The sequence below is a fragment of the Canis aureus genome, chromosome 25 (assembly GCF_053574225.1).
Source record: "Canis aureus isolate CA01 chromosome 25, VMU_Caureus_v.1.0, whole genome shotgun sequence".
In the NCBI taxonomy this organism is placed as follows: Eukaryota; Metazoa; Chordata; class Mammalia; order Carnivora; family Canidae; genus Canis; species Canis aureus.
This window is the reverse complement of record NC_135635.1, coordinates 13,230,159-13,250,673: the sequence shown is the minus strand read 5'-3', so window position 1 is coordinate 13,250,673 and position 20,515 is coordinate 13,230,159. Positions and strand designations below refer to the sequence as shown.

The following is a 20,515-nucleotide window of genomic DNA, read 5'->3' as shown; positions in this document are numbered from 1 at the left end:
AGGATAATTTGAAGGTTTTCTAGGTAATTTGGTGGAGACAGGTGATTTGGGGACCCTACTCTTCCGCCCTCTTGCTCCTCCCCTCTATTTTTCCTTTCTTGAATCCTATAACCACCTGTGCAGTTGACAGTATGTTAGGGATTATTTGATTATTCACATTTTGTAAATAAAAAATCAATATGTTTAGTCATGAGTATGTTTTAGGGCTAAAACGGGGCCTAGATGGTTGATTATTCATCCAGTCATTCTCCATTATGAGACAGGCCACCAACATGGTGGATTTCTGTCAAACTAGAGACAGAAGTTCTTTTTGCCTTGCTTATTCTAGTTTACAGTTATGTTCCCAATGCCTACCTCAGTACCTGACTTGATGAATATCTGGTGGATATCTGGTGAATATGTAAAAAAAAAAAAATGAATAAGAGTTCCAAATATGGTAAAGGATTCAGAGGTTTTATTTTTATTGAAATAAAAACAACAGACTGTATGGAAGAGAACCTTCCAGAAGGATTAGAGATATGGGAAGGAATAGGCTATTTGCTGCTCTGCTCAAGTAGTGAAGGTTTGCTGGAAACAGGTACCATCCACATGTATTATTGTAGAGATCCATGTCCCTACAAATCTAAGGTTTTGATCCTCATCTGTTATCTTAGTGGAATTCTTAATAATGGGATCTCAGATCCAGAGCATTCTGGCTGATGCCACGTTGTTGTAGAATTGGTTGCATTAAGCTAAGGCCAGGAGGAGGTAGAAGCATTTTTTTTTTAAATAAGCATATAGAAGAGATTTGTTTAAATCATTGTGGATTCTACAGGACAGGATAGAAATAATTGTGATACAGAATGGAAGCAGGAGCTTAGAATAAAAGACACAAAGCCCAACATGGTCTTAGAATGCCAAAGATGATAGAGGAAACCAAAATTTATATAAACTTAATGTTAAAGGATAACAGGATATAAGGTATGGTAGGACTAATTGTTTTAAGACTTCAAGCAGAACGGTAATTTAAAGTTTCTTGAATGAAAATAAACTTGAGGTTTCATGGGCTACCTGGGTTGCTCAGTGAGTGAAACATCTGCTTTTGGCTTAGGTTACAATCCTTGGGTCCTGGGATGGACCCCTATGTAGGGCTCCATACTCAGTAAGGAGTCTGCTTTTCCCTCTCCTGCGCCCCCCTGCTTGTATGCACTATCTCTTACATACATACATACATACATACATACACAAAATCTTTATTTTAAAAAAAAGAAATTTGAAGGTTCAGAGGCTATTAGAGTATTAGCAAACTAGTATGTTGAAAAATGCAAGAGCATGACTTGTATGATGGGATATTACCTTAAGCTGAACTCGGAGAGAAGCTTCTGATAGTTAGATATGAGACAGGACTAGTGGGGGTAGTCACATAATCTGTAGGAAGGAATTAAAGTATAGGAAACCTTTAAAGACATCTTGGATGCAAATTTCCAAATATATGTCTCTAATCTTGACTTCTCTAAAAGTCTAGATTCATACTCAATTTCTAACCTGACATTTCCATTTGGATATTTAATAGGTATTCCAAAATTGACATGACCTAAACAGAATTATTGTTTACTTTCATGCCTGCAACCTGTTCTCCCATATCAATCCCATATCCCTATTCTTCCCCATATTAATAAACAGTACCATCACTGACTCAGTTTACTCACAAAAATTTTACAATTACCCTTGATACCTCTCTTCTTTTTATTTTTCACCCCCCACACAAAAACAAAGGCTGTCAATGCTACTTCTAAAACATAAACCCATTCATTGTTCTCAAACTCCTTTATCATCATTCTACCCCAAAGCACTCATGAATAGTCTGAATTCCTGAAATCACCTCAAACTAGTCTTCCTACTTTTACCCTTTATCATATATTCTATATAGAGCAGAAAGAGGGATTTTAAATATATACAAATATTCTTTTGCATAAAATTACATTCCATTGCATTTAGAAAAATGTCTAATTTCCTTCCCTGGATTCACAATAACTTGAAAAATTCCATGTATTTGTCCTCACATTCTAATAGGACTCCCTGTAATCTCCAATGATTCAAATACATTCACTTAGTTCTACTTCTCTAGCACATGTACTTCATTTCAGTCTATGGCTTTCGCACTGGCTATTCCCACTGCCCTGAGTGCTATTTCCTTAGAGCTTCACATAGCTTTCTACTTCTTAGCAGATCTCAGAATAAAAGACTGTTTTATCTGAGACCATCATCTGAAGGATCAGAAACAACTAGAACATCTGTTATAGGTTCAGAGGCAAACATACTATCATCTGGAGTGCCAGGGACATGAGATGACAGGACCAGTGGCTGAAGTATTAGGAACAACTAGATCGTCAGCTCGTATATCAGGGACAACTGGACCATCAGTTGGATGATCAGGGACAACTGGAACATCTGTTGTACAATCAGAAACATTGTATCATCAGCAGGATTCACAAGGACATCAGGATCAGGACTTGGGTTAGGAATAACTGGACCATTTGCTGAAAGATCAGGAACAATTGCACCATCTGTTATAGGATTAGGAACATCTACACTATCTATAGGGTTGACAGGGTCAACTGGACCATCCATTGGAGGACCAGAGACAACTGGAACAATAGCTAGAGGATAAGGGACCATAGCACTATCAGCTGGAGCATTAGGGACAACTAAAACATTAATTAGCTAGAGGAGGGACGCCTGGGTGGCTCAGCGGTTGAGCATCTGCCTTTGGCTCAGGGCGTGATCCTGGGGTCAGGATCGAGTCCCACATCGGGCTTCCTGCATGGAGCCTGTTTCTCCCTCTTTCTGTGTCTCTGCCTCTCTCTCTGTGTGTCTATCATGAATAAATAAATAAAATCTTTAAAAAAATAATTAGCTAGAGGATCAGAAAAAAGTGAAGGTCTCTGTCGTAACAGTAGGGACTACTGGAACGTCCATAGGAAGATCACAGACAACTGGACAATCACAGGAAGAATCAAGAACATCTGTACCATCAGGAGAATAGACAGAGACCTCTGAAACATCACTTGAGCTAGTAACAACTGGACCATCAGCTGAAGGATCAGTGATAACTAGATCATTTTCTGGAAAATAAGAAACAATTGAAACCTCTGTTTTAAATTCGGGGAACACCAGACCATACATAGGAGGATCACAGACAACTGGATGGTCTGCTGAAGAAGCAGGGACAACAAGACCAGCAGCTGGAGGATCAGGGACCACAGGAAAATCTATTTTAGGTTCAGTTGGAGTGACAGGATAATTAGCTCATCAGCTGGAGAATTAGAAGCAACTCGATAATCAGCTTGTAGACCCAGAATCATCTAGAATCTCATTAGAAATGAGAGAATGTCTGTCTTATATTCACATGATCCACTTCCAGGAGGTTAACTCTGATTCTCCAGTGGAAGAAACCCAGAGAAAATTGCATCTAAACTTATGATCAAGAATGAATTTAGGCTCCAACTTCCACAGAGACAGAGAGAGGTTGCTATTGTTCTCAATAACTATATTTCATAGAGACAGACCATGGAGGTAGGTCTTTGAGGAAGACATTCTTGGTTGCAAAACTATTCAGAAACTGGGAAAATATTTGTATTTCAAAAGAAGAGAGAAAGAATTTACAGCTACAGTTTTTCTAAGTAAATTTGCCAAGAAAAGGAAGTCTAGGCACCTATAATCAGGAAGAAACCTGTCTAAAATTTTGTCAAACTGTTTTTTATGGCATCTTGATCAACACAGATGTTTTCTGATTTTTTTTTTACTCTATTATAACTCCGCTAAAACCTAATACAGGACAACCAGGAAATCAAGTTATAGGAAGTAAAAGATTTAGTTGTGAAAAAAGTTTGTATCATTTAAAGAAAGTGACCTATAACTGAGAAATTTACCAGGGTCATGGGAAAATATTCAATTTATTTCTATCAGCAGGGGATTGTTAAAGTAGAGCTCTTATGTTTCAGCCACAGAAGCATGCACTAGCATTAGTGAATGCATTAGTACACTGTAGGTGCTTTGAGACTCTTGTTTCATTTGGAGATATCTTAGGACATTTTCTTCTGAGACCATAAAAAGTTCATTGCTCTTCCTTTCTTCATTTTTAGGGACCTCCAGGGAAGCATTTGAAATAAAAACTGCTCCTGGAATTTCTGCCACAGGTAAGTCAAATAATAATAAATGAACTTTCCTTGGTGGCATCTCAGAAGACAGACCAGTTTACCAGAGGGCAAACTCTAGCTTCTTCAGTTGCCACTTCTGTGTTTCCCTTAGCAGTCCCTGATTCCACAGGAGTCAGGGAAACCTGAAACTGGAATGCAAGTAAATGAGTGCTGGCAATATGACTTCCTCAATGATCATTGTACCTATGTCTGTTAGGTCATTTCTCTCTCCTGTTGCTGGTTTCTGCTAATCTGCTAAGCATTTATGACTGGGGATTAGTTTAGCCTCCCTCAGTAATGAGAAAAATTTGTTCCCCCAGACTCCCACATCGTTAACTAACTTCCTTTCTGTTTTTCTGTAACTATTGGTTGTTGAGTCCCCTTTTCCTAAACATGTAACAATTTTAAGTTCCTTTCAAACATTCCGTTACTTCTAGGCTGACTTTTTGCTTGGTAGGTGGAATAAAAATATTAATTTGATTTTTTAGAAATTTTGGAAATAGAATTTGAAATTTTTTTGACTAAATTGTTGAGTTGACCACAATATGTGATATGTGAAGACTTAAAAAGAAAAATATAGCCAACATAGAGCATTTGGTGCAGGTGGAGATGGAGTAAGATTAAAATATTTCAGGAAGTTATACAGAGGATGAAAGTTCTTAAAGGACCAAAAATGGAGAAGTAATAATACTTAACATTTTTCCTATATCTTAATTATCTTTTTCCTTTTTGAATATATATTTTACTGTCTTTTTTTTGTATTTTTTTATTGGAGTTTGATTCGCCAACATATAGTATAACATCCAGTGCTCATCCCATCAAGTGCCCCCCCTCTTACTGTCTTATTAATTGGAAACATCTGCTAAAATAAATTAGAAGAGAAATTTACCTTGATGTTTTCTCATTTCTCCTTTAGACTGCCATATTCCCCTCTCATTAAAATTAAAATTTGAGCTTCAAAGGGAACATTCTCTAATGGTGGAATTTGAAACGCCATGAGGAGCAGAAGGGGAAGTTAGACAGCAATATGTCTGTTTGTAAGACTAGGGATATAACCAGTTATTTTCAGATATTAGATAACTATTTTACCCCAAAACAATTTCAATAACTTTAGAGGCTAATATGAGGTGTCTGTTTTTATACAGGGTGTCCACCATCACATCCACCACCTCCAGGTAATGATACTTCCACTTAAAATTCAATCATTCTACATTAACTGTTCTTCTCATAAATCAAATATTAGAGGTCATGCCAAAAAAAGTCACTAGCTAAAAAAAAAAAGTCACTAGCTGTGGAAACGTTACAGGATAGGAATACTGAAATGGATGAATTTAGCTTTTATGCACCAAATAGTGAATGGTAATCTGTTTTCTCACCCACAATCTAATACAACCAAATCAAACAAATGCATCTTGTTATTTGCCCAAAATAGAGTTTACCTACTAAATAAAGTGTTTTATGTAATTATATAATATCTTCATCAAAAATTACAATTTGATAGTATTTTTTAAACTAGAAAATTCCATATTTTTTGAGGATTGAATTGTAGCAAGAGAAATTAAAGTTAATCAAAGTTCAAAAATTTTAGAGGATTTTGAGTTCCCACTATTCTCAAGCCAACATGATGTGTTTTGTGAAGATAGAAATTACCCCCCAAAATCATTCTCTCATCTTAGGATATAGTGGGAGAGGGGTATTTTAGAAGAAACATAGACAATTTTCATATAAGGCTGAAAATAAATTTCACAGTAAAAAATGTGAAATATGTATTATATATTTCAGTATATGTGCTGCCGAAGCAAGCACTAGATATGTTTTATATAGAGAGCACATTTTACGTGTCATATTTGTGTTACTTATGTGTGTACTTTGGAGAAGTCCTTAGTATTTCACTACAGAATTAGAATTTTAGAACAATGCATAGACTAGTTCAGAGTATATAAATGAGAGAAGTGAGACTACATTGAGAAGGGAGATTGAAGCCATACTGTGTTAGACCTCAGAAGCTAGAATGGTATTTCTTTTAGAAGTTTGTAAGGGGCCATCCGACGTTTTTAACCAAGGGCTGCTCAGTTGGTTAAGCGCACAGCTCTTGGTTTCAATTCAGGCCATGTTCACATGGGTTGTGAGCTGGGCTCTATGCTCAGCAGGGAGTCTGCTTGAAGATTCTCTTCCTCTGCCCCTCACCCATGCTTTAGCTTTCTCTCAAATAAACAAAAACTTTTTTAAAAAAAGTTTTTAACCAAGGCAATGAGGAGATGAAAATTAAACTTCAGAAAAAATATTCTACCTCTGATACTGAGAATTGGTTGGATCAGGAAGAGGTCTGAGTCAGAGTTACCTTTGGAAAAGCCCAACTATGCTAAATTAAAGAGAACAAAGTCCTAGAGTAGTACTGCAGCAGGTATAACCGGGAAAGGAAGGGATTGAAGTGAAGATGAAGATACAGGGTTTTGTGGTCAATAAGATGCCAAGTGATGGAATGGAAGGAATCAAAATGACTCTTAAGTTTTAAGCTCAAATAATTGAAAGACTAGTCTGGTTCTCAGCAGGAAGAAGCCAGTTTTGATGAGAAACTGGTTTCAGGGGCAATATGATACAATCTGTTTTGTGCATATTGAGTTTGAGGGTCTCATCTGCCTCGATACTATTAGGCCAAAGGAATCCTGGGACCATAGTTAACAAGCAGTGTCTGGACTGGAGCTACAAGTTTGAGAGTCATCGACTTGACATTACAGTGGACACTGGAGATTGGTAGAAAGTACCAGGGAAAGGGCAGAGACAATGAGAGGGAAGGGAAAGAGCTGCTAATAAAGAAAGGAATTTCAAAGTATTGAATTTGAAGGAAGGAGAACATTTTCAAGAACATGAGAGTTAAAAATGTCAATAATTGTAGGGAACTTGAAAAAGTGATAAAGAGCCTTAAGGACTGCTAATTACAAAGTCTTAGTGACTTTTAGGATTATGGTGATAGAAGTCAGACTGCAAAAGAGTAAGTAAAATAGTAGTGATAAGATTCATTGACCACTACCAACAGAAATTACTAACTATCCTATACTGCGATTGTGAAATAGGAAATATATCTAAACTCATTAGAAACAGTTTACTCAAGTAAGTGGATGTGATTTATCCACCTTAAGGTGCCATACAATTCTCCATAATTCTATTTCTGAAACCCTAGTTCCAATTGCAATATTGGCCACCTGGTGGTTATCTACACATAATCAATGGTTCTATTTTGCCAAATTTAATTAGCATTTATCATCTCTTGTTAACAGTTTGTCTTGGTCCACTGGGAGAAAAGAAATCAGTAAGTACAGTTTTTCTCTGCTTTAACCCAAATTTGCTGTCATTCCTGTATTTGAATAGAAGTCTAAACTTGGTCTGTGTCTGTAGCCTGGAGAAGAATGGACTGCCAATTGTTACACATGCACCTGTACTGATACAAATACTGTAGACTGTAACCTAAAGAAGTGCCCTTCTGCACCCACATGCAAAACTGGAGAGAGACTTGTAAAGTTCCAAAATAATGATACCTGCTGTGAAATTGGATACTGTGGTATGTATTCAGAATACATTATATGAATTGAATAGTTGTTTACTTATTCACACATTCAAGAGATATTTATTGAGCTTCTAATATATGCCAAACTCTATGCTAAATGGGTGTGATCCTAACAGATTTGTACTTGCCCTCTGAAAGTTCACTATCTTTGGAGTGAAGGAAACCCAGCATTAACAACTATGAATATAATCAGTAGATTATTTTTCTAATAAAAACAGAATTATAAAGTTTATCTTATGATAAAATAATGTATTTATTTTTCAGAACCAAGAACATGTTTGTTTAACAGTATTGATTATGAGGTAAGGCTGTTTTTACTTTAAAATATTTTTATTTATATAATTATGAATAAATGCAAGCTCTTTCAGCTTATAATATGGAAAAAATCATACATAATGGTGGAGCAGAATATGTTCATTTTTTTCCTATATTCATTTCAAAAGGAGCATCAAATGTAGTACTCAGCATGGCTCACTTCAAAGGAGAAAAATATACTTAATCATTAACTACCTAACTTCTGAATAAAATTTCCCAGGGGTATGACCAGATGGAGAAGGCACACTCTGTGACATTCAAATCAATGAACAGAGTTAAACTGTAATTATTACCAGAAAGATCAGAAGGCCAAACTGTCAGAGATCAAATGAAAAAACCCCAAAGACTAGAACCCCATTATGTGAATACATCAACATGTATATTCAGGGCTGGATTTTGACAACTGATTTGGCATTTTGGAAAGTAATTTAACTTTTTAGAAAAAGTATCAGGAAGTCATAAAACTCAGATGGTTCTCAAATTGATAATACATTTGAACTGGTGATACTAAATATTAAAAAAGTCTAAAATAAAATCTATGCAGTATGCTAAGAAATATATAAAATGGGGATGGCTGTGTGGCCCAGTGGTTGAGTGTCTGCCTTTGGATCAGGTCGTGATCCCAGGGTCCTGGGTTCGAGTCCCACATCAGGCTCCCTACAGGGAGCCTGCTTCTCCCTCTGCCTATGTCTCTATATCTCTCTCTGTGACTCTCATGAATAAATAAAATCTTAAAAAAAGAAAAAATACTTGAAAAATATAATAGGGTAACTGAATAGGTTACTAGAGCATGTGAATCTTCATTTGAGGATTAAAAATCTTGCCACCTTCTGTGCTTTCAAGGAAGCACATTGGTTTATTCATGGAAGTAGAAGTCTTTCAATCTACTTTTTCTTAAAAATTAGTCACTGAAAGTGCCTCTGGAAATTCATTAAACATTATGAATTTTAATTTTTTTTTACAGATTTTATTTTCAATCTCAAAAAGAAATCAAAGTGAATAATTACTTTGTTCTCTCTTCCTCCGTGCCTCCCAGATTGGTGCTTCGTTTGATGACCCCAACAACCCATGCATCTCCTACTCCTGCTATGACACTGGTTTCGTTCCAATAGTCCAAGACTGCCCAAAGCAGACCTGGTGTCCAGAAGTAAGTCATCTTCTTAAGTAATGATCAACAGCATCCATTTCTTATAAACACAAGCTGTCTTTTTTCTCATTTGGAAAAGTATGTGTCTGGCCAACAGACATAAATTCCTTGTAGATTCTGTTTCAGATATGTTTTGCACCTTTTATTGCCAAGTATATTTTTCATACCAAAGTTATATTTGCAGGCTCTGTAAAACTTAATTTAGTGCTATTCTAGAAGTAAGTTACTTTAGAAAGCATTATACTATCTTTAAACAAACAAACAAAAATTCTTTTTTTTTTTATTTATTTTTTTATTTTTCCAAGACTCAGAGATTCCGGGTTGTCAATTCCTATAAAAATACAAAATTTTCATAAAATCACATTTAAGTATACTGTTCAGATCTTTAATTGTACCACAGTCTTCATTTTTACCTCCTACAGCAATATGGTGGGGGTTTTATATTAATGAATACTAAGTTTTAACCAAAGTAATTAGCTAATAATAAATGATCACATTTTAAGGTTCAACTTAGCTTTGATTTTTCTTTCTGAAGATATAATTGGTAATATTGCTTAAAGTTTGATTTCAGGGATCCCTGGGTGGCGCAGCGGTTTGGCGCCTGCCTTTGGCCCAGGTCGCGATCCTGGAGACCTGGGATCGAATCCCACGTCGGGCTCCTGGTGCAAGGAGCCTGCTTCTCCCTCTGCCTATGTCTCTGCCTCTCTCTCTCTCTCTCTGTGACTATCATAAATAAAAAATACATAAATAAATAAAAAGTTTGATTTCAGTACTCCAATGTTGGATTTAAGTATTTATTGAGCTTTTACTTTGAGACATTGATGGGTGTAAAATTAAAACAATGTGTAAAGTAAAAATCCTGCCTATGAGAAACTTATAGTGTCTAGTAGTAATATTATTATTAAAGTATTTTTCATTAAAATAAGGGAGGAGTATTTTTTTTACTTCTTTGCATGTTATTTTAAAGAATAATTTAAATATGTTTTCCCTTTCTATTCACTATTGAAAAATTTTAGTGTAAATATACAGACTCAATGCTCTTTCATCCATGCTTCCTGGATCTGAGATCAACCTGTTTATCTGTTCCATTTTCCCCTTTGTAGTGTTATTTCAGTAAGTTAAGAAATGTTGTATTATTTATACAAAATATAGACATTTTTAAGTCTTTTTTCTATTTCTCTTACCCCTATAGGAAGACAGAGTCTATGATTCAAAAAAATGTTGCTATACATGTAAGTAGCATCAAGCTCCACATGTAGAGGAAATGTCAATTGTTGACAAAAAATTAGTATTTGTTTAAAACAAAATGGCAGATCATTAATAGAAAATTTCCTGTGTTTTTAACATGACAGATAATCTAACCTCTATGTATAAACAATTGATACTTGTTCCTAATGAAGTTACTTTTTCATGTTGGTTGACACATTCTTCCCAGTAAAAACCAGTATGTTTATAAAAGAGAAATTTAATTCTCATGAAAACAATGTAGTTTGCTTTCCTAATATCAGCAGGTTGTGTTGTAAATTGATATACTAGATTATAAGGATGATCAAAAATGAGAAATCGATGTCAAAAACAATTCCTTTCATCTTCCCTTCCCTCCCCCTTCTTCCCTCCTCCTTTCTCCCTCCTCCTTTTCCTGTGATAGTAATGATAAATAAGAAAAAGATAACATTTATTAAAGATAATTATTGAATATTAGCTGGGTCCCTTGTGTTGGGTGCTTAAGTAGTTAATCCCTTTAACAATGCTGTGAAGTATTTTTTCTTGTTATTTTGTACTTAAGGTTAAGAAAACTGAACCTTAGCAATTGTTAATGTGAAACCTCATTTCTGACTCTGTTATCCATTTTGTTTTAGGTAAGACTAATTGTCGATCTTCACTCATGAATGTGACTGTTAAGTACAGTGGTTGCCAGAAAAGAATTGCGATGGCAAGATGTGTAGGGGAATGCAAGAAGACTGTCCGGTGAGTTTTTCTTTGAATGTGTACTGTGCATTAATTTTGTAAAACTGTTGGAGGAGTTTAAAGCTTTTAAAATATTATATGGAATATTTTTTACATAACAGCTAATGACTAAGACCTGATGAAACAAATATCTAAAATATTAAGATTTGAGAAATAAACATTTTCAATAGTGATGGATCAATTAAAGTAGTTTTCTAAATAAAGCCAACATAGTATGTTCATGCCAAATGTATTTATTTTCACACAGTGATTACCAAGAGTACTTGAGCAAATACTGCTGCTCAAAAATGTGTTTCTAAACTGTCACTTGCCTTTTAGACAAAATATTTTTTCTTTCATGTATACTTTAATGTATAGATTAATATATGGAGAATAATAATTTGGCATGAAGTTGTATATTTAAAATCTGTTTATAGTTTTGCACTATAATGCTCTAATTATGAGCTTATACATTTCCATTTTGGATTCTTTTTGTTCTTACATAAAAATATCACTGATTCACGTCAGAAGTTCATGGTAAGAGAGAAATGCAAGGTGTAAGAAAGAATAAGTTGGTTGGAAGGATTGCCAAATCACTTTGACAATTACAATATGAGCATTAATTGAGCATTAATTTACTTCAGAAGATATCCCCAAAATATTTATTGCTGAATTTTCTTTTCCTTTAGGTACAATTATAGTCTCTTTCAGCTGACAAATTCATGCCTTTGCTGCCGAGAAGATAACTACGAGTTCCGAGAAGCTATTCTTAATTGTCCTGGTGGCAGTACAATACCTTACAGATACAGGCATGTCACATCGTGTTCTTGCTCAGACATATGCCAACGATCTGTAACCCCAGCAATCAGTTAATGCTTTATAACCCTTCCAGGTAGAACAAGCCAGCTATTTATTTTATAAATGAACATAAATGATCACTAAATAGAAAAACTACTAAACATTTGTATCTCACTCAAAAAGTGAGGACGTCTCCTTATGAGGCATTTTGTTCTCTCGTTAACTGGATCTGAAAAATAAATACAAGTTTGCAAGCAATTAGTGTGCGTATGTTTTTATTAATAGCTATAAGAATGCTATACCGCAAGGAGAAACTGAGTCATGTCATGGCTTTCCAATATATTTTTCTACTCTTTTATCTTGTGTAAACATTATCCTTTTTTGTCCTTTCCCTTCACAGCTAAACTTACTGAAACTAAGTTTTTGTTCTCTGTCTTGGCTTTTCTATGCAAGTTACATCACCCCTTTCATTCTATGACAACTTCTCTGCTTAAAGCACCAGTGGCCTTCTAATTCTTGAAGTAGGATCTGATTCTATTTTCACTCTTTCTTTCTTGAAACATTTTCCTTGCTGTTTCTGTGATATCATTTTTAAAGCACTCCCACATTTGTAGACACTTTCACTGTTGCCAGTCCTTGACATCTCAGTTCTCCGAAGTTGCATCCTGTTTCTCCTCTCATATTATTCAGGCTCCTTGGATAACTTTCATCAACCCGGTGGATGTGTTTATACACTGAGGATTTCCAACATGTGTCTCCAGTCCCAAGCACTTTTCTGAGTTACAGACACACTGATACTACTCTGAATTTGCACCTCTAACTGGATGTTCTATAGACACCACAAACTCAGCAAGACTAAAACTCTCTGCTTGTGTTTTGATTACCATTGAAGTAGTTAGCTAGAAGGAGAAGTTGAGGTTTAATAACATCATGACTGTCATCTTTAGTATATTCTAACATCTTGCTGCCCACACACATATCCTTCTTCCTATGCATATATTTCTAAATGTGCCTTGTACATTATTTACATAAATAAAAATATACATTTATTAACAACTGCCCAATCTAATTTATCATAATCCATATGTGTACCACTCACCTTTCTATGTAACTTGGACTGATGGTAAATTTAACATTCATTATATACTATGCCCAGTGGTAGGAAAAGAAAATTCATATGTTAGTATGCTGGTTACTACCAACAAAAGATGAATAATAGCTAAACATAGATGTATATTTACCAGATGTCACTTCTATAGTTGCTTCCAAGGCTCTTGACTTTCCTCCATGTCTGTCACTCATTCCAGCTTTTTTACCTTTCAGTCTGTACCAGAGCTTGTCAGTTAGAAAAATTATGAGGGATTTGAGCCCTCAAAAATCCAACTGGATAAGTTGTAGGAGTTTTTCAGTATCTTTTACCTCAGAGAATGATAAAACAGAGTAAAAACAAAAAACAAACAAACAAAACAAAAAACAAACAAAAAACCACCTACATCTCAGCCCTTACCATATGGCAGTAACTCTATTTTCCCTTGATAGCCAGAATTGATCATCCCAGATAGTATGATGATAGCCTTTTCTGCTTAGAAAGGCTGCTTTGCAGAAAAAAAAACAAAAACAAAAAACAAAAAAAACCCCAAAAAACTCAAAATGGCTAGCAGGGAGTTTCAGCAAATGGAAGAAAATGTCAATGTTGACTTACAGTTCAGCTAAAATCACCTCCTGCAATCAACACACTGAAATTGCCGGACAGTATCCTTCAGCTGGTGTCAGAGTGGAATTCTCCATAGGTCAATCTTTCAAGATTTAGTATCATGAAAAATAAGGAATTAAAAAATAAATGATGCAATATATATCTGTTGCCTTTTTTATTTTGAAATAAATTCCTTGGTTAGAAGAAGTGCTGTGCAGCATTTCATGGTAGTGAATAAAATACTCAATAAGCCCGTGGATAGCAGCACTTTCTGGGGCATATTGGACATAAAAGGAAAAACCAAAATCAATAGCATTTTATATCAGAAGAAAGCAAATATTGCCCTCTTCCTAACAGAAAAGGATCAAAGTTTTATTCACTTGTTACCAGGTGGCTGACTGGCATCCATGGTGATGCCAAAAGGCAGATCATTTTATGTTTGGCATTGTGGTATCCATACTGGCTCCAGTAAAGTGAATTTAGTCTTTCCAGCCCATGGATGACCTCCATCCTACCCTAGCTGCTACCTTATTCATGAACCTCATTTGTCAGCTACTAAGTAGGATGGGAAAGATTTACTGACAACCACAAATGTGATGACAATTAACACATACTGCTAATTACCTGATTCTCTCATGAAAATTCCTGGTAGGAAACCTCTGGTAAGCACTCACGTAGTTACATTCAGACCTGGATCTATTCTGGTTGACCCAAATGATTTTGCTAAATCTTCGTGTCATTCTCCAATTTGTATCTCACTCAAAAAGTGAGTTCTAATTATGAGATACGTTCTCATGTTGAGTGGATCTGAAAAATAAATGCAACTTTGCAAACAATTAGTGAGCACATATATTTATTTGATAGCAATAAGAATTCCACATATCAAGGAGAAACTGAATATCACGGCTTTCCAATATACGTTTCTACTCTTAATCTCATGAGGTCATTATCTTATTTCATTTCTTCCCTTGGTTATTTATACAAATTATTTGCTACTTCTTGGGAATCAGTGTAAATCTTGATTTCAAGCCAACCTTCTACCAAGCATAATGACCAATGAGAAATTTCCTTCCCTGTTGTCTTTGTTGATCATGCCTGAGGCAAACTATAATGCCACACAACTCACTTTTCACAGATACCGGGGCCATTGGTAATCTGGCCTTGGGGTTATCAGTAATCTGGCTTTAAGCCTTAATCCTTTTATGTGGACTGGTCATAAGCAAGTTCCCCCTTCAAGAAAAAAGGGCATAAATTTTAAAAAAAGAGGTGGCAGCCAGATCGGTGGAATCATATTTGTAGACATTAAAAACCATCCATGGATCTGCCTTTTCCCTTTGAGACTTTAATGGGGATAGGGGGTTCATTCTGTATATATGACTTCTAATTGATAGGAGATTGCTGCTACAAATGCCTAATTTCATGGATATATAAACAAGATAATGCCCCATCCAGAATGAGTTGCTTTGGTTCATGGTTACCTGTTATTGCCAGGAGCCAGCAAAAAGCTAGTTTTTGTTAATAGAATAGCTGCTCCAAAAGGTGGTGTGGCCTTGCTCCAAAAGCCTCCCATGTTAATTGCAGAATTATTCACAATAGCTTAGGTTTGGAACTGTTGACAGATGAAGGGATAAAGAAAATGTGGTATATGTACATAACAAAATACAAAATATTATTCAGCCATAAAAAAGAAATCCTGCCCTTTGTGGCAACACAAATAAAACTGGAGGGCATAATGCTAAGTAAGATAATTTAGCCAGACAAAGGAATATAATGCATGGTATCACTTGAATGTGGAATCTGAAAAAAAAAAAAAAAAGGTAGAACTTATAGAAACAGAGTAGAAAATGGCTGCCAAGGTTTGGGTAATTAGGAAAATAGAGGTTGGTAAATGCATCCAAACTTTCAGTTGTGAGATGAGTAAAATCTGAGGATTTAATGTACAGCTGGGTGGCTATAGTTGATAACACTGCATTATATTATTGAAATATATTAAGAGATTGGAACTTACATGCCTCACCAAAAAGAAAAAAAAAAGCAGTAAAATGTAAATATGTAGGTGATGGATGTGTTAATTAACTTGATGAGGGAATCCTTTCATAATGTATACATATATAAAATTATTGTGTTGTACACTTTAAATATCTTACAACGTATTTGTCAATTATACCTCAATAAAGCTGAAAACTTTTAAATGTACATATTTAATGTATGCAAGTAATGAATTTGGGGAAAAGTATACACCTATGAAACCATCAATGAAGGCAATAAATATATCCATCACCTTCCAAAGTTTCCTCTTGTCTTCTTTATTATTATCTTAGGTTTGTTTGTGTGTGGGGGAGGAAGTAAGAACACTGAACATAAGGTTTGCCCTCTTAATAAATTATTATACTATATAATTAAGCATATTGTTATTAGCTTATTTATTATTAATTAGTAGTTTATTATTGTTATTTAGAGGCACTATGCTATATGGTAGATCTCCAGAACTTATCTTCCATACTAAAACCTTATGCCAATTGGCCATCACTTCTCAATTTTTCCCCTCCCTTTGGGTCCTAGCAACTACCATTCTACTCTTTGCTTCTATTGATTTGGCTACCTTAGATTCCACATATAAGTGAGATCATAGAGTATTTGCCTTTATGTGTCTGGCTCATTTCACTTAGTACAATGTCCTTCAGGTGCAACCATGTTGCAAATGGCAGTTTCCTTCTTTTTAAATGCTGAGTAATATCCCATTGTATGTATATATCACATGTTCTTATTGACTCATTTGTCAATAAGCATTTAAGTTGTTTCCATATCTTGGCTATTGTGGATAATCTTTCAGTGAACATTAAAGTACAGGTATCACTTTCAGATCTTGATTTAAATTCCTTTTGATGAATATCCAGTGAGGGGACTGCTGGTTTCTATTTTTAAGCTTTCCATACTGTTTTCCACAATGGTTGCACCAATTTACATGCCCTGCAACAGTGCACTAGATTTCCCTTTTCTCCACATATTTACCAACATTTGTCTTTCTCTTTTTTAATAGCAGCCTTCTTGATGGGCATAACATGATAACTCATTGTGGTTTTGATTTGCACTTCCCTGGTGGTTAGTGATGCTGAGCACCTTTTCATATACTTGTCAGCTACTTTTATGTCTTCTTTGAGAACTCTTTTCAGGTCTCTTTGTCATGTTTTAATTGGCTTATTATTATTAATCAATTCTATTGGCTACTGAGTTATATGAATTCTGTATATATTGAACATTAACCCCTTATCAAATAGCTTTCCTATAAGTTGTCTTTTCATTTTGTTATTGTTTTTGCTGTGTAGAAGCTTTCTAGTTCAATGTATTCCCATCTCTTTAGGAGGGGTGCATGGAGAGAACGATAAACAAATATATGTCTGGTGGTGGTAAGTGCAGGGCAAGAAGTTAGAGATAACATCTTCTAGGAAAGACATTTGAGAAAGACCTCTCTGTTAAGGTGAAGTTTGTAAAAAGATGTGAATGAAGTGAGAGGATCATGTGGATTTCTAGAGCCAGAGCTACCTAGAAGGTCATGTGTTCTTTGCACAGTAAGGGCAAAGTTACTGAAGTACGACCAGATTATTGTTTAAGATAAGAAATTAGGGCAGCCCCAGTGGCACAGCAGTTTAGCCCCGCCTGCAGCCCGGGGTGTGATCCTGGAGACCCAGGATTGAGTCCCACGTCGGGCTCCCTGCATGCAGCCTGCTTCTCCCTCTGCATCTCTTTCTCTCTCTCTCTTAATAAGTAAATAAATAAATAAATAAATAAGTAAATAAATAAATAAGTAAATAAATCTTTAAAAAAAAGATATGAAATTAGAATATCTTGGTACAATGAGAAAGAAGAGCATGAGTAGATGAGGTCAGAGATGTCTGCAGATTTTGGAGGACTTGGAAAGATTTTAGACTTGATACTTGGAGCAATGGACTTTGAAAAGAGGCAGGCGAGGAATCTGATCTGACCTTCATTTTTATATACCATTGTAGCTACCGTGCAGATACATGTACTAGATAAGAACAGAGGGAAAGAAAGACCAGTTAGGAGGCTTTTACAATGTCTTGGTGAAAGATAATGGTAGCCTGGATGAAGGTGATGTTCATGGCAGCAGTGAGAAGGCCAGATTCTGGATGTATTTTGAACACAGAGCCAAGATTTGTGATGGTTTGGATATGATGTGTGAGGGAATAAGAGGAATCACTAATAGGAAGTTAATAGGTACTATTCAATTTTATCTGCAATGAAATATATATCCTCCAGGTTCTTGCCTGTGATTATAATTAATTATAACTGATCATTACCAAAAGCTTTGTTCATAGAAATATTCAGCCTGGCCCTTCCATGTACACTAAATTATATCCTAGGGGCAAGGAGATGATAAAATGATACCAGCTAGTATATTTCTTCTCACTAGAGATAGAGAAAATAGAACCATTAAAATTGCAGGCTCTAGAACTAGATTGCTTTGGTTCAAATAATAGCTTACCCTGCTCCAATTTTGTAATACCACATAAATTCCCAACCTCATATTAAAAATAACATCTTTATTGATATATAACCAATAAAGATGATACGCCATTGAGATATAGCATAAAATTCACCCTTTTAAATCATACAACTTGGCAGTTTTAAGTATATTCACAAAGTTGTAACAACTATCACCACTACATAATTCCAGAGCATTTTCATCACTCGAAAAAGAAACTCCATGCCATTAGCAGCCACTCTCCATTACCTCCAACCCCTGGCAACCACTAACCTGCATTCTGTTTCTATGGATTTGCCAGTTCTGAACATTTTGTATAAATGGAGACAAATAATATGTGGCCTTTTAAAAGAAATGATTTAAATTCAATTTAGTTAACATATTATTAGTTTCAGGGGTAGAATTTAGTGAGTCATCAGTTGCATATAACACTCAGTGCTCTTGCATCAAGTGCCTTCTTTCATGCCCATCACCCAATTATCCCATCCCCCAACCAACTCCTCTCCAGCGACCTTCAGTTTGTTCCCTGTAGTTAAGAACTCTTATGGCTTGCTTTTTGTGTCTGGCTTCTTTTGTTAGCATAATTTTCCCATTTCATCTAGATTGTGGCATATGTCAGTATTTCATTCCTTTCTATAGCTGATTTATATTCTATTACTAGGCTCTCTGATTTTTAGTTTATTCATTCATGAATATTTTGGGTTGATTTTTTTGGTTATTATGAGTAATGCTACTATGAACATTTGTATGCAAGTTTTTATGTGGACATATATTCTGAATTCTTTTATGTATATATCTCAGATCATATGGTAGCTCTATGTTCAACCTTTTAAGGAGCTGCCAAACTGTTTTCCAAAGTAATTGCACCATTCTACATTCCCACTAGCAATATTTCTCCACATCCTTGTTAATACTTGGTATTATCTGTCTTTGTTATTATTATTATTTTTAAAGATTTTAATTTTCTTGGATTATCTATTTCTTAGACCTATATAATAGGTCTTCTGTAATTTTCTTTTAAGATTTATGTCTTTATTCATGAGAGACACAGAGAGAGAGAGAGAGGCAGAGACACAGACAGAAGGAGAAGCAGTCTCCATGCAGGGAGCCTGAGGTGGGACTCGATCTCGAGTCTCAAGAATCACGCCCTCAACTGAAGATGGCGCTAAACTGCTGAGCTACCTGGGCTGCCATTATTATTATTATTATTATTATTATTATTATTATTATTGCCATCCTAGTGGGTTATTTAACTTCTCTTTAAGACCCAGGTTTCTCATTTGCAAAATGGGATTAATAAAAATATCTACTTCATAGTTTTATTTAAGGCTAAAATGAGAAATATGTGTTATATATAAACATATGCTATCACATTGCCTAGCATAATATTGTTCTCAGTGTTATTATTCTCTTTCCTCAATGCTGCAAAGCAATCTTACAATAGTTCTATGAACTGACTTACATACTACTTATTTTACTTCAACATACAAATGGAGAAATTGAGAAAACAGAAGTGAAATGACATTTCTAAGTATTTAGAAATAACTATTGTCTCTCATTGTTTTGTTTCTACAGGAAAACCTATATCTTGTGGCAAAATTAAGAGATTAAGAAATTAAGGTTAAGAGATAAATAATACAAATCAAATAATTTAGGCAAGAACCTCATACTTTTTTCATTTTAATTGGAAGCATTAGTTTTATGAACTCTGTATTTTTTCATTCCAAAAATATATCTATTTCTTAGTATTATCTGTATAGTTGTCTAGAAGCAATTACTAACTAGTAGAAATGGGACTCCTAGTGCCATTTTCATCTTCAAACATGATTTCCCACAAAAAGGAACTAGGTCTCCTTGGAAAAATGGCTGATTCTTCACCTGGGCAGTAAGATGAATATAAGATTAATCTGAGACATCTTGTCATCTCTGAAATCAAGGAAACTAAAAAAACTCTTGATACTGTATCATAAAGAAACAGAAGACAGCATGAAAGGGCTCACACTGGTCAAAGATAAACCATTTTGATCATCAAAATAGTAGTCATTCAAATGCACTGAAGCAGACTAAACAGATAAAGAAAACATGGGTTTATAATGGTACTTAAAAAAAAAAAAACAACTCTTTAGTCACCTAGGCTAAATATCAATTGCTAAATATCAGTTGCAAAATATCAGTTGGTTTTTATAAAACTTAATAAAGGGGAAGAATCAAATATTTGTCTAGCCAATCTTATATGTATATATAAAATAACAATAGTTCGAAATTTCTTTTTTATAGAAATTAATACATGTAGAAGGAAGGAAAGAATTCAAAGATGGCTATGTTGCAATACTAATGAAATAACAAATCTAGGGATGCCTGGATCTCA

At 35.0% G+C, this 20,515-nt stretch overlaps 1 protein-coding gene across 1 annotated transcript in view; it reads left to right on the top strand.

The window, feature by feature from the left end:
* Positions 1 to 12,208, top strand: part of LOC144297739 (apomucin-like) — a 36,128-nt gene extending 23,920 nt beyond the window's left edge. The window contains exons 9-17 of the mRNA XM_077871914.1: positions 4,125 to 4,178; positions 5,324 to 5,353; positions 7,457 to 7,488; positions 7,575 to 7,737; positions 8,008 to 8,045; positions 9,095 to 9,205; positions 10,398 to 10,437; positions 11,065 to 11,173; positions 11,842 to 12,208. Coding sequence (XP_077728040.1) covers positions 4,125 to 4,178; positions 5,324 to 5,353; positions 7,457 to 7,488; positions 7,575 to 7,737; positions 8,008 to 8,045; positions 9,095 to 9,205; positions 10,398 to 10,437; positions 11,065 to 11,173; positions 11,842 to 12,025 — 761 coding nt within the window. The 3' untranslated portion in view covers positions 12,026 to 12,208. The remainder of the gene's footprint in view (positions 1 to 4,124; positions 4,179 to 5,323; positions 5,354 to 7,456; positions 7,489 to 7,574; positions 7,738 to 8,007; positions 8,046 to 9,094; positions 9,206 to 10,397; positions 10,438 to 11,064; positions 11,174 to 11,841) is intronic.
* Positions 12,209 to 20,515: the final 8,307 nt, after the last annotated feature.